This window comes from Emys orbicularis, chromosome 3, assembly GCF_028017835.1.
Source record: "Emys orbicularis isolate rEmyOrb1 chromosome 3, rEmyOrb1.hap1, whole genome shotgun sequence".
Taxonomy (NCBI): domain Eukaryota; kingdom Metazoa; phylum Chordata; order Testudines; family Emydidae; genus Emys; species Emys orbicularis.
In genome coordinates, this window is record NC_088685.1 from 14,073,226 (window position 1) to 14,087,837 (window position 14,612).

The 14,612-nt window shown below is 40.9% G+C and overlaps 1 protein-coding gene across 1 annotated transcript in view; it reads left to right on the forward strand.

The window, feature by feature from the left end:
* The window catches only part of PKHD1 (PKHD1 ciliary IPT domain containing fibrocystin/polyductin), a 382,916-nt gene that overhangs the window by 192,942 nt on the left and 175,362 nt on the right, over window positions 1-14,612 (forward strand). The window contains exons 42-44 of the mRNA XM_065401532.1: window positions 11,622-11,734; window positions 13,028-13,133; window positions 14,461-14,595. Coding sequence (XP_065257604.1) covers window positions 11,622-11,734; window positions 13,028-13,133; window positions 14,461-14,595 — 354 coding nt within the window. The remainder of the gene's footprint in view (window positions 1-11,621; window positions 11,735-13,027; window positions 13,134-14,460; window positions 14,596-14,612) is intronic.

Sequence of the window (14,612 nt, forward strand, 5' to 3'; positions counted from 1 at the left end):
TTCCATCACACTTTAAAAAACTCCCCGTTTTTCATGATCTGGATGGCAAACCAAATACAATTCCTCAGTTTCAAGCAGGGCTGGCTCCAGCATTTCTGCCGCCCCAAGCAAAAAAAAAAGCCGTGATCGGCGGCGGCAATTGGAAAAAAAAAAAAAAAAAGCCGCGATTGGCGGCGGCAGTTCAGTGGCAGGTCCTTCGCTCCTAGAGGGAGTGAGGGACCTGCTGCCCCCGAATTGCCTCAGGTGCCGCCCCTCTCCCTTGGCCGCCCCAAGCACCTGCTTGTTAAGCTGGTGCCTGGAGCCAGCCCTGGTTTCAAGTGAATTCCACTTGGATTTGTACCCAAAACTCAAAAAAAAAACTCCGGGACTGCCAATCCATAGAACCTGAAACCAACGAGGAACTACATATGAGGACATGATTTCCCCTTCACTCTATGCTCCTCAAAGAGTTGCACATAACTTTGAAGGTGAGAAACAGGCCAACAGGTTTCCTGTGTTACTCTCATGACAAGTTTGCCTGAGAATAAAGAGAGAACTTTGATTTCATTCCCTGCAGAGCATATACCCAACTTTACAGGCCATTTTAGAGAACATAGTGGAGGCATCTATTATGTTTAAAAAAAAAAAAGAGGCAGAGTAGCATGACTCCAGAACCGCTAAACACAGAGATCTACGCAGTTGTATATTGGCATAGCCTAGAGCTGTCTGCTTCAGTCCCAATGGTTCAGCTGTTAAAGGTCTTGCTACATTTCTCTGTCAATGTACTTGTGAAGCTAACTCAGACAGTTTTCAACACATTTGTTTAGCTCGTGTGCAATAGAAATTCAGAGAACTATTTCGAAGTTGAGGCCATGGACACGTAACCAGCCACTGGGGTTAAAACTCCTTTTCAAAAAAACTACTGGGGCCTGTCCTCTGCAAGCCAGTGTGGGTGGAATAGCAGATGCTCATTGCAATCTCCATTGTGATCTTTCATCTAAAGGGATGGGTATATAAGTCATTGCAACAGCAGGATACTGAGGGCTAAAAGAAAACCAGGATTCTACCTCCCTTTATCTACATTATTAGTAGGGGTATTTATTATTGTACAGTACCCAGAAGTGCTTGACAGAAAAAAGGAAAGACGCGGTCACTGTAGGAAAGACCACAATATATTTGTAGGCTTTTGGGGTTAGGCACAGTCTCCTATTATGTGCCTGTATGGTGCCTAATCTCGCTTGGGGCCTTTAAACTGTACCCTAATATAAAAAGTAGAAATGCTGAACTGCAGGGAAGGAAAGAAGGATTTTAGCCACAGTACTATGCTCATAAAGTTAATCAGTTGAAGCATCTGCACATCATGAGGGTTCATAAGAACATAAGAATGACCATACTGGGTCAGACCAGTGGTCCGTCTAGCCCAGCATCTAGTCTTCCAACAGTGACCAGTGGCAGATGCTTCAGAGGGAATACACAGAATAGGGCAATTATTGAGTGATCCATCCCTTCTTATTCCAATTCCGGCTTCGGTCAGTTAGAGATTTAGGGACACCCAGAGCATGGAGTTGCATCTCTGACCATTTTGGCTAATAGCCATTGATGGGCCTATCCTCCATGAATTTATCTAATTCTTTTCTGAACCCTGTTATAATCTTGGTCTTCACAACAACCCCTGACAAAAGTTCCACAGGTTGACTATGCGTTGTGTGAGGAAGTACTTTGTTATGATTGTTTTAAACCTGCTGTCTATTAATTTCATTAGGTGAACTCCTGGTTCTTGTGTTATGAGAAGGAGTAAATAACACTTCCTTATTCACTTCCTCCTAACCAGTCATGATTTTATAGGCCTCTATCATATCCCCTCTTAGTCATCTCTTTCCTATGCTGAACAGTCCTCGACTTTTTAACCTCTCTTCCTATGGAAGCTGTTCATGCCCCTAATCGTTTTTGTTACCATTATCTTTTCCAATTCTAATACACCTCTACCTCGATATAACGCTGTCCTTGGGAGCCAAAATTTTTTACCACGTTATAGGTGAAACCATGTTATATTGAACTTGCTTTGATCCACCGGAGTGCGCAGCCCCCCCCCCCCCCAGAGCACTGCTTTACTGCGTTATATCCGAATTCGTGTTATATCGGGTCACGTTATATCGAGGTAGCGGTATATATATATTTTGAGTTGGGGTGACCAGAACGCAGTATTCAAGGTGTGGGTGTACCATGGATTTAGATAGTGACATTTATGATATTTTCTGTTTTACTATCTATCCCTTTCTTAGTGGTTCCTAACAGGTTGTTAGCTTTTTGACTGCCCCTGCACATTGAGCGCATATGTTTTCAGAAAACTATTCACAATGACTCCAAGATCTTTTTATTGAGTGGTGACAGTTAATTTAGACCCCCATCATTTTGTATGTATAGTTGGGATTATTTTTCCAGTGTGCATTACTTTGTATTTACCTACACTGAATTTCATCTGCCATTTTATTGCCACATCACCCAGATTGGTGAGATCCCTTTGTAACTCTTCACAGTCAGCTTTGGACTTAATTATCTTAAGTAATTTAGTACCATCTGTAAAAATGCTCCCTCACTGTTTACCCTTTTTTCCAGATTGCTTATGAATATGTCGAACAGTACAGGTCCGAGTGCAGATCCTTGGCGGACCCTGCTATTAACCTCTTTCCACTGTGAAAACTGACCATTTATTCCTAGCCTTTGTTTCCTATCTTTTAACCAGTTACTGATCCATGAGAGTATCTTCCCTTTTATCCCATGTTTGCTTACATTGCTTAAGAGCTTTTTGGTGGGGGACTTTGTCAAAAGTTTTCTGAAAGTTTAAGTACACTGTGTCAATTGTATCACTCTTGTCCACATGCTTGGTGGCCTCCTCAAAGAATTCTCATAGATTGGTGAGGCATGATTTTTCTTTACAAAAGCCAACTCTTCCCCAACATATATTGTTCATCTGTGTGTCTGATAATTTTGTTCTTTACTATAGTTTCAACCAATTTGCCTGGTTCTGAAATTAGGCTTACCAGCCTGAAATTGCCAGGATTGCCTCTCGAGCCTTCATGTGCCAGCAATGCCCTTCTGCCATGTACATTGGCCAAACCGGACAGTCTCTACGCAAAAGAATTAATGGACACAAATCTGACATCAGGAATCATAACACTCAAAAACCAGTAGGAGAACACTTTAACCTGTCTGGTCATTCAATGACAGACCTGCGGGTGGCAATTTTGCAACAGAAAATCTTCAAAAACAGACTCCAACGAGAAACTGCTGAGCTAGAATTGATATGCAAACTAGATACAATCAATTTAGGCTTGAATAGGGACTGGAAATGGCTGAGCCATTACAAACATTGAATCTATCTCCCCTTGTAAGTATTCTCACACTTCTTATCAAACTGTCTGTACTGGGCTATCTTGATTATCACTTCAAAAGTTTTTTTCTCTTACTTAATTGGCCTCTCAGAGTTGGTAAGACAACTTCCACCTTTTCATGCTCTCTGTATGTGTATATATATCTCCTCAATATATGTTCCATTCTATGCATCTGAAGAAGTGGGCTGTAGCCCACGAAAGCTTATGCTCAAATACATTTGTTAGTCTCTAAGTTGCCACAAGTACTCCTGTTCTTTTTGCGGTTACAGACTAACACAGCTGCTACTCTGAAACTTTTTAAAAATCAGCATTACACTAGCTATCCTCAAATCATCTGGTACAGAGGCTGATTTAAGTGGTAGTTTATATACCACATTTAGTAGTTCTGCAGTTTCATATATGAGTTCCTTTATATCTTTTGGGTGGATATCATCTGGTTCTGGTGACTAATTACACTGGTCTACAATTTTTGAGAAGTCGTCTGCTTCAGAGATAAAATGTGCTATTTATTATGTATTTTGATGTGCTGAATTCAAATATGACAATTAAAACAACTGATTGGCTACTGTTTCTAAGACATTTAAGTTTTTACATTTTATGTCTATGTATATTGTGTAGATAGTAGAGTTTTAATCATAAATTGTAAACCTAGGTCTTTTCATGTGTTTATGGTTGCTTTACATGATAATATGTCACCTGTCCTGTTTATGTAACACTTTAAAAATCAGCAAAAGGGTTATATAAATAAAATTTATTATGAAACAAAAGGCAAAAAACTATTCTGTACATAGTTTAGTCCTATTCAGTGTCTACTCGGCGCTTCTTGGCTTGTCTCTTGTATTCATTAAATGGAGCATCTCTTGTCACTGTCCAGCAATAGTCTGCAAACATTGATGGGCTCCATTTGCCCTGATAGCGTTTCTCCATTGTTGCAATGTCCTGGTGAAATCGCTCGCCATGCTCGTCGCTCACTGCTCCGCAGTTCGGTGGAAAAAAATCTAGATGAGAATGCAAAAAATGTATCTTTAGTGACATGTTGCAACCAAGGCTTTTGTATGCCTTGAGGAGGTTTTCCACCAACAACCTGTAGTTGTCTGCCTTGTTGTTTCCGAGAAAATTTATTGCCACTAACTGGAAGGCTTTCCATGCCGTCTTTTCCTTGCCATGCAGTGCATGGTCAAATGCATGATCTCGAAGAAGTTCACGAATCTGAGGACCAACAAAGACACCTTCCTTTATCTTAGCTTCACTTAACCTTGGAAATTTTCCACGGAGGTACTTGAAAGCTGCTTGTGTTTTGTCAATGGCCTTGACAAAGTTCTTCATCAGACCCAGCTTGATGTGTAAGGGTGGTAACAAAATCTTCCTTGATTCAACAAGTGGTGGATGCTGAACACTTTTCCTCCCAGGCTCCAATGACTGTCGGAGTGGCCAATCTTTCTTGATGTAGTTGGAATCTCTTGCACGACTATCCCATTCTCAGAGAAAACAGCAGTACTTTGTGTATCCAGTCTGCAGACCAAGCAAGAGAGCAACAACCTTCAAATCGCCACAAAGCTGCCACTGATGTTGGTCATAGTTTATGCACCTCAAAAGTTCTTTCATGTTGTCATAGGTTTCCTTCATATGGACTGCATGACCAACTGGAATTGATGGCAAAACATTGCCATTATGCAGTAAAACAGCTTTAAGACTCGTCTTCGATGAATCAATGAACAGTCTCCACTCATCTGGATCGTGAACGATGTTGAGGGCTGCCATCACACCATCGATGTTGTTGCAGGCTACAAGATCACCTTCCATGAAGAAGAATGGGACAAGATCCTTTTGACGGTCACGGAACATGGAAACCCTAACATCACCTGCCAGGAGATTCCACTGCTGTAGTCTGGAGCCCAACAGCTCTGCCTTACTCTTGGGTAGTTCCAAATCCCTGACAAGGTCATTCAGTTCACCTTGTGTTATGAGGTGTGGTTCAGAGGAGGAGGAGGATGGGAGAAAATGTGGGTCCTGTGACATTGATGGTTCAGGACCAGAAGTTTCATCCTCTTCCTCTTCCTCGTCTGACTCAAGTGAGAATGATTCTGGTGCATCAGGAACCGTCAGTCCTTCTCCGTGGGGTACTGGGAGTATAGCTGATGGAATGTTTGGATAATGCACAGTCCACTTTTTCTTCTTTGACACACCTTTCCTAACTGGAGGCACCATGCAGAAGTAACAATTGCTGGTATGATCTGTTGGCTCTCTCCAAATCATTGGCACTGCAAAAGGCATAGATTTCCTTTTCCTGTTCAACCACTGGCGAAGATTTGTTGCACAAGTGTTGCAGCATATGTGTGGGGCCCACCTCTTGTCCTGATCTCCAATTTTGCAGCCAAAATAAAGGTGATAGGCTTTCTTAACCATAGTGGTTATACTGCGCTTTTGTGATGCAAAAGTCACTTCACCACAAACATAGCAGAAGTTATCTGCACTGTTCACACAAGTACGAGGCATCTCTGCTCACTTTGGCTAAACAGAAATGTGTCCCTTTGCAAAATCAAACACTGACAAATAAGAGAGCACGACACTGTATGATTTCTAGAGCTGATATACGGCAATTTGTTCAGCAGAGTGATGTAAGCTTCGTTATTATTGCATCATCCATGACTTCTAGGAATAACATGATGCAATTCATATAATGTATGACGCATTACCAGCTTCAGATTGCATCATTCATTGTTTTGCCTAAAAAGCAAGTACTGTCCAAACCCAGTCATAGATTTATTCATAGATCCAGTCAAAGACGTATTTTAGTCATTTCTGGTTTAAATTGAGATCCCTTCCCTTTATAACTCACTTATCCCCCGCCATTCCCAAGTCAAGGGTTGTATATACTGACCCAATAGCATATCTTGAAAACTAGAGCCAATCAACAATTTTAAGCATCATTTTTGTTCTCAGTGACCCAGAATTAGTAAAGTTTGACTACATTTATTTCAGAAGCATTTTGGCTGTAGAGCAGTGTTACTGTTTAATTTATCAGTTTGTTCGAAAACCTCCTGTATGGACACCTCAATATGAGACAGTTCCTCCAATATGTACCTAAAAAGAATGGCCCAGTTGTGGGAAACTCCCTCTCATCCTCTGCAGTGAAGACCAATGCAAAGAATTAATTTAGCTTCTCTGCAATGGCCTTGTCTTCCTTTAGCATTTTGGTCATCCAGTGGACCTAGTGATTGTTTGGCAGGCTTCCTGCTTCTTATGTACTTAATTTTTTGTTGTCGTTGCTGTTAGTTTTTGTGTCTTTTGCTAATTGCTCTTCAAATTATTTTTTGGCCTGCCTTATTTTAGTTTTACACTTCATAGAATCATAGAAGATTAGGTTTGGAAGAGACCTCAGGAGGTCATCTAGTCCAACCCCCTCCTCAAAACAGGACCAACACCAACTAAATCATTCCAGCCAGGACTTTGTCAAGCCGGGCCTTAAAAACCTCTAAGATTGGAGATTCTGCCACCTCCCTAGGTAACCCATTCAAGTGCTTCACCACTCTTCTAGTGAAATAGTTTTTCATAATATCCAACCTAGACCTCCCCCACTGCAACTTGAGACCATTGCTTCTTGTTCTGTCATCTGCCACCACTGAGAACAGCCGAGCTCCATCCTCTTTGGAACCCCCCTTCAGGTAGTTGAAGGCTGCTATCAAATCCCCCCTCACTCTTCTCTCTGCAGACTAAGTAAGTCCAGTTCCCTCATCCTCTTCTCATAAGTCACTTGACCTGCATTATGTTCCTTTCTATTTTCCTCAATTATTAAAATATTCTTTTTTGCCTCTAATTACTTTTTACTCTGCTGTTTTTTTGGTCCTCTTACTGTTTTCTGTTTGTTTGTTTTTAATTTTGAGTATACATTTAGTTTGCGCCTCTGTTGTGGTGCTTTCTATGTAGTTTCCATGTAGTTTGCAGGCATTTCAATCTTATGACTGTTCCTTTTAATTTCTGTTTAAAGCTAATTAAATTTTGTGTAATCCCCATTTATGAAGTTAAATGCTACTGTGGTAGGTTTCTTCAATATTCCTCCCCCCCCCCCCCCAAAAAAAACATGTTAAATTTAATTACATTGTGGTCAATATTACTAAGCTGTTCAGCTATATTCACCTCTTGCACCAGATCCTAAGTGCTTCTCTTAGGAATAAATCAAGAATTGCCTCTCCCCTTGTGGGTTCCAGGACTAGCTGCTCCAAGGAGCAGTCATTAATGGTGTCTAGAAATTTTATCTCTGAATTTTGTCATGAGGTGACATGTACCCAGTCAATATGGCGATGAAATCCCCCATTATTATTGGGTTTTCTATTTTCATTGCCAGATATTTAAAGGTATGTAGGCATTACTCTGCTCAGCCTTGCAATGCCTAATTGACTTAGGAGCCTAAGTCACTTTTGAAAATGAAACTTAGGCACCGTATTCACTACCTTGTCCTGTATGCTATCCGGCCATTTCAGTTGTGAAATTACTTTTTTTACAGTCATGCTGTAATCATCAATGCTTCAGACAGGGCGGGCATGGGGCCATCTCCATGAAAGGAAATACCGAGTGGACGCGATGGTCTTCTTCCTCTTCTGTCCCAGGGCAAGACTGTACGTGGCCCTGTGCCGGTGTGTGTTAGGGATGAGAAATTAAAACCCCTTTACGCCCCTCTACAGGAGCCGGGGACAATCCTGGGGAAAATCCTAAGCACCAGAACTGGGAGTGTCACTGCCCATTCCCTTTACACTGGCTAGCAGAGCTGGTTTAGCACAGGGATAACATCTGCTACGCTGCCCCCACACTCCTGGACACACAATACCACTTTGTGCTGCCAAAGGGGCAGAGTTGTGAGGGGTATTTCTTTAGAAGCAAACTAACTGTTGTTGCCTCCTGAAGGACTTAGAAAATTAACATTCTGTCTACAAACAATTCTGCTTCCCCACATGATGCATTTTCTGGTTTTTCCTATCCCCCATTTATTATTTCTGAACATGTTCTAATCTCAGTTACTCCAGATTTGACACAACCGGTGTAGTCCCATCGTTTCAGTTACCCCGGTGAAGCTGAGAAAAGAATCTGGACCAGGTCCCATTACAGCAGTTCATAAACTCCTGCAGCTCCCTCCTCATTTGAAGTCCTAATCCTGTTGTTTGTGACTGGAAATGATTGTGATGTTACGAACAAGAGGATTCAGATTTCAGGTGAGGATGAAGCAGCAGGAGAAGATGAAGCTTTGAAAACAAAGATTTTAGTTCTAAGCGGATACCTCTGGTAATTAAAAAGGGAACTAGCAAGACCCATATATGCCTGTCCTCACCCTAACTGCTTAGTTTGTGTTCTGTCCCCGGTCCCCTCCCTTCATTTGCTTTATTGTCTATTTAGACTGTGAGCTCTTTGGAGCAGGGTCTCCCTTGCTATGCACACGTACAGTGTCTGTCACAACAGGTCCATGATCCCAACTGGAGCCTTTGGCTGCTATGCAGTACAGATAAATAAATAATAAATATTTTAAATATCCCAAGTGCAGCTTCAGTCATGGGACACTGTTCAGTCTATTGCCACTCACCGTCAAGGAGTAACTCTTGATGTTTAGCCTAACTTTTCCTATTACTCCCCTAGGAACCATGCAGAATTTCTTTTCTTCCACGAGGGCATTTACACCTTTCAAACCTGGTAGACTCTCATATCAGTGCCCCTTTCCCAGACCTTTAGTCACTCCTTATCCAAGCTGCACTTTGTTAGCTGTTTTAATCTTCTGTAAGTCAGTTTTTTCAGCCAATGATGTTTCTCCTCATGCACGTTCAGACAACACCTCTTTGAGTGAGTCAGGGTACATACAGAGCCAGCCATTAAAGAATTCCTCATTTACCCCAAAGTAATTCCATTGGCTTCAGTATACCTATTTCTATTTTACATCCAGAAGAGGAAAATTGGGCCTGTACTTCTCTGTAGTTTTAGTGCATTGACAACCCTGGAGACTGATGATCTCTCTTTATCCTCAGAACAGGCACCTCTCCAGCGTGCATCATCTCCAACATGGAGGGAGTGCATTTAGCACGAGAAGGCAACTTATTCTCCATACTTATTCAGTCCTTAGCCTCTTGCTGCACCTTAGTACAGGGATACAAATTAGTGCTTAGAGGTAGCTTTTTGTGTTTGTGGGCTCCTGTCCACCAGAAAATGTATGGAGATCAACAATTGCACCTAGGTCACCAAAGAGCTGTCCTGGTAGTAACTTGAGTTCACTGTTGTTGATGAAAGGTTCCCTAGCTCCTTACCAATATCATCTGAACTAGCCAACTCCCAGACTATCGGACATCAGGGAGAGGACACACCCTCTACATTTGAGCATTGCCCACCATTGCTTCCCTACCATGACGCTTTCTGAAACCTACTGCAATGTGAGTGCTCACTGAATAGACCCATTGGGACAACTTGTTGCATTCTGATGGGCTTTGGCATTGGGGAATAGTGCTGGAAACGCCTTCAGTATTGTATTTTATTGGTGGGGAGAAGAGGAAGCAAAGCTTTAAAGGACCATCACTGTTCATCCTAAGGTATTCATGAAATAGTTACATTATCAGTTAAAAGGCACTTAAAACATTGACTTGGTTTTATTCCAATGACTTCAGATGCACACCTTCAGGTATCTGGCCTACACAGGCAATTAAGTTGTCTCTGGAATTTTGATTGCATGGATGTCCATAATACACTGACTTAACAAAAAATTGATTTCCACACAAAATTCCCTTCCTGCTTAAAACCGCTGCCTTCAAGCCACTGGCTGCCTGAATGAATGTACCGTTTTCCCTTGTGAATCTTCTGTGGAATGCACAATTGCAACTGCAAGTGAAAGATCCTGGAATCCTGTGACTTGACTGCAGAAGCATTTTTTTAAGGGAAAGGGATCTGTATTGGGTAGCATGTTCTAAACTGTTGCAGCTCTGCAAGACGGGAGATAAGGCAATGCTTTGGACATTGATATCCTTTTGAGAGATCACGACTGCAGGGAACGAACAGGGTCAGGAGACTGGCAATGGAATATGGAGCCTTTCACCTCGGGGTCACTGGTGTGGCTTTGATTAGGGTCATTACTCATTACCATTTAAAAGCTTACCGGTGACCTTTGCAAAGTGAGTTGGAGGTCCTAGTGGAAAAGTGTCCACATAAAAACACCACGACGATTGACACCATCTAATGACAACTAATTTTGGCCACTGCCAACACAGGGCAGATCTGAATTCTGATTAGGTAAACTCCTGTCCCCTTTGAAGTCAATTGCAAAACTCCCATTGGCTTCACTGGGATAGGATTTCACTGCTGGTGTTGAAAAGTTCCTTATCCCATTGCTTATATCCCTGCATAATCCACTCCCTACTCACTTAATTCATAAACTCAGAACTTTAAGGCCAGAAGGGACCATTATGACATCTAGTCTGACCTCCTACATAGCACAGACCAGAGAACCTCAGCCAACAATTTCTACATCAAGCCCAGATCTTCTATTTTGAGCTGTAGCATATCTTTTAGAAAGATACCCAGTCTTGATTTAAAGACTTTGAGTGATGGAGAATCCACCGTGTCCTTAAGTCACTTCTTCCAATAGTTAATAACCCTCACTGTTAAAAAAAACTGCCCTTTATCTCTAGTTTGAATGTGTTTAGCTTCAGCTTCCAACCACTGACATATCACTCATCCATTAAACTTTCACTCTGCATGTTCTGCTCAATATCTCAACTTTAGCGTTGCATTAACTCTAGTTTGTTTGTTTGTTTTTGCATGGGAAAATATACATGTTGAGAGAGAGAGAAATTGGTAGACCAAGATTTAAACAGCCCACTTATGTACAAAATAATGTTCAGTGAACAAGAAATTTTAGCCAACCTTGAGTTTTGCGTACCTGCCTGTTGTGGAAATTACAGATCAGAATGGAAATCAAGTGGTGCTATGTGCTATGCCTGCTTGTCTGCCAAATACTATTGCACGGCTTGAGGGTGGAGGGGGGCCCTGGGTGAGAAAGAAAGCAGGAGTGAGGATGCTGTAGTCCATACTTGGCAGAATTTGCACTGACTTCAATAATAATTAATTAATAATAATAAATAAATACTTAGCTCTTATATAGCACTTAGGAGAAATATGTGAGTTAAGGGTGTAGGAGTAGGGGGCTTGGCCCAAAATGATTTTAAAAACAAAGCTTTTAATTGCCAGGAATCTTTTCTAACTGTAGTGCATGCTTGTCTGCAGGCTAATACAGTGTGTGCCGCTGGTTATGGCTATTTCTTTCATCTCTCGCCTGAGGGACCGTCACAAACTCCTCTTCTCGCCTTCAGTAAGAACACAGCCCATTCCTGCACAAGGTATTTGGGGATTCCCTTTGGTTAAAGATTTTTTTCTATAGCATGAACTGATTAAGGATTTTATCCCCATAACATGGGTTATAATTGCAATAGATAATTAGGCTCTGTCCCTTTAAATATAGCTTCAGAGCTTTGTGTTCATTTAAAATCTTCTCTGATCTATAATAGGATTTCTCCACAGCAGAATGAAGTCATCTGATAATGATTCAGTTTGGTTTATTTCTCATGGATTATCTGTAAATAGTTTCCATTTCAAGTTTCAATTAGATACATCCTTTTTCACTTCTAGTCGTCCTAAACTATTGTGTAGTCTTCATGTGTAGTGTTAACAGATGATGCATTTCACCCCAGAGGTGCTGCATTTCAGTAGCAGATGAAGTGATCCCCTGTAGATTTAAGGTCTTAAATTAGCAAAGCACTTAATCACCTGCTTAACTTCAAGCCTGTGAGTAATCCCATCCTTATTCATCAAAACACTTAAGCAGGTGCTTATGTGCTTAACTTTAAGGACATGCTTATATTTAAGCAGGTGATTAAGTGCTTTATTGAATAGAACTAGAATTATTCACATACTTAAAACTAAGCATGTGATTAAGTTCTTTGCTGGATTGGAGTGTAAGTACTTTGAGATCCCATAGGGTACTACTGGTAGATATGCTATCTACATATATGATATTGCAATATAATTATTATTTCTGTAGTACCAAACATAGGGGGTTCTAGCAGGCTGTTAAAAAGTTTTCCCTTAATTGTCTTAAACAAACTAGAATCAGAACCCTAACCTAAAACTCACTATACAAACACTCCTGAATTTTCAGGAAGTTTGAACCATGATCTAAATAGAAACCCTCCAACTGGTCAAACCAAAATTGTTGCATGCAGAAGCACCCAAACTTTGGCACTGTTGGAATCAAAACTTACCCTTACATTGTTGAATTCCAAATAGGAAGGGACTTTAAGTCTCGATCCAATTAGTTCAGAGGCAGCAAAGTTGGCCAAAGTTTGATAGAAGGATGATAAGAGTACATAGCTGTCTTGTCTCAACCTGAGCATTAGCCCTCTTGTGGCGAATTCTGAAGGCATTTGCAAGAGAAATGGCATGGGTTTTAGAGAACTACTTCTGGACAGGGATTGTTTATATATAATATATGTGTGTGTGTGTGCCTATGCAGAGAACTAGTGCAGGCTTGGGCACTAAGATATCATGATAAGTATCATAGAAAAGCCTACACATAAATAAATATACAGAAAGAAAGTTGAGCATTCCCTTCCTTCATTTTTCTTCTTAACCAGGTATGGTCTCCTGGTGTATCCAGAATACCAGCCCAAACGTGCAGATGGCCTGGGCCCAGTTCTGTTCCAGAGCTTCACAGCCTGGAGAAATCAAGGCGGTGCTCAGGTATAATTTGTTGTAATTGTATTTTGGTAGTTCAGGACACTTCAGTGTAATCCTCAAAGGTGCAGCTCTCTCTGTACCCACTTTGGTCAATTGGTACTGCAGAAGAGACCACTGTGATCATCCAGTTCAGTGGTTTTCAACCTTTTTTTCATTTGTGGACCCCTAAAAAATTTTGAGTGGTGGTGTGGATTCCCTTGGAAATCTTAGACATAGTCTGGACCACAAGTTGAAAACCACTGATCTAGTCTGACTTCCAGCGTAATACAGGCCAGATTTAACCCAGTAATTCCTGCATCAGCCCCACTATCTTGTGGTGGAACTAGATCAGACTTTTTGGAAGGACATTCAAACTCATTTTTAAGATTCTAAATAATGGAGAATCCACCACCATGCTTTGGTTAATTCTTTCAATGGTTAATTACCCTCACTGTGAAAAAATGTGCATTTATGTCTAGTCTGAATTTGTCTAGCTTCAGTTGCCAGTCATTGAATCTAGGTATGCCTTTGTCTGCTAGACTAAAGAGCCCTATAGTACCTAATACCTTCTTCCCATGTAGGTACTTCTAGGCTGTGATCAAGTCATCTCTTAACTGTCTCTTTCATAAACTAAAGGGATTGAGCTCCTAAAGTCTCTGTAAGACATGTTTCTAGTCTCAAATCCTTTCTGTGGCTCTTCTCTGTACACTGTTGAATTTTTCAACATCCTAGAATGGAATTTGCTGGTTCTGGAAAAGGTTACTTGTATGAAACAACATAAAGTTGACCAGTGTTTTCCAATTTTGGTCACCTTTTATCCGTCATGCTGACTCCGATAGCCAGGCTGCCAAACCAACCAATTTATTATTCTTTGTACCTTATTGCCCCATCGCATCATAATAATGAAGTTTAGTCTGTTTTCCCTGAATGTGCTACCCACTGATAGCTATCTTCCCATAATCATGTGGTTGTAAACAATACCTTGATTATGTTCAAGGAATGCCACTTTATAATACATCTTTTTTCCCCTTGTCTTCTTTAGCTATTGCTCTCTCCAATAATTACAAAAATAGTATTTACAGCATTTTCAACCCTGAATATTGCTGACTATTTAGTCTCATTTTTTCCAGTGCAGTTTTTGTATCAACATGGAAATAACTTGTAAGAGTTCAAAGCTATTTTTCTGAATCCTCGCAAACAGGAGTAAAGAATTAAGGGTGAGATTTTCAAAGAAAAATTAGATGCTCGACTTCTATTTGTGCCTTTGACAATCTCCCCCTTCTGCTACACAATGGTGAAAGGCTAATAATGAACCACAGAACTTTTCTGAATTTATTATTATTTTAAATAGATTTTTAGCAGCCGCAACCTGGAACTCCGAAATTTCCAGATCTATGCTTGCAAAGATTTTGGAATTGACATCGTAGAAAGCCTTGGAAGCACCACTGTTGCTAACAGCTTATTACTTGGACACCTTGGTCAAAAGGTAAGAACTCCAATAGC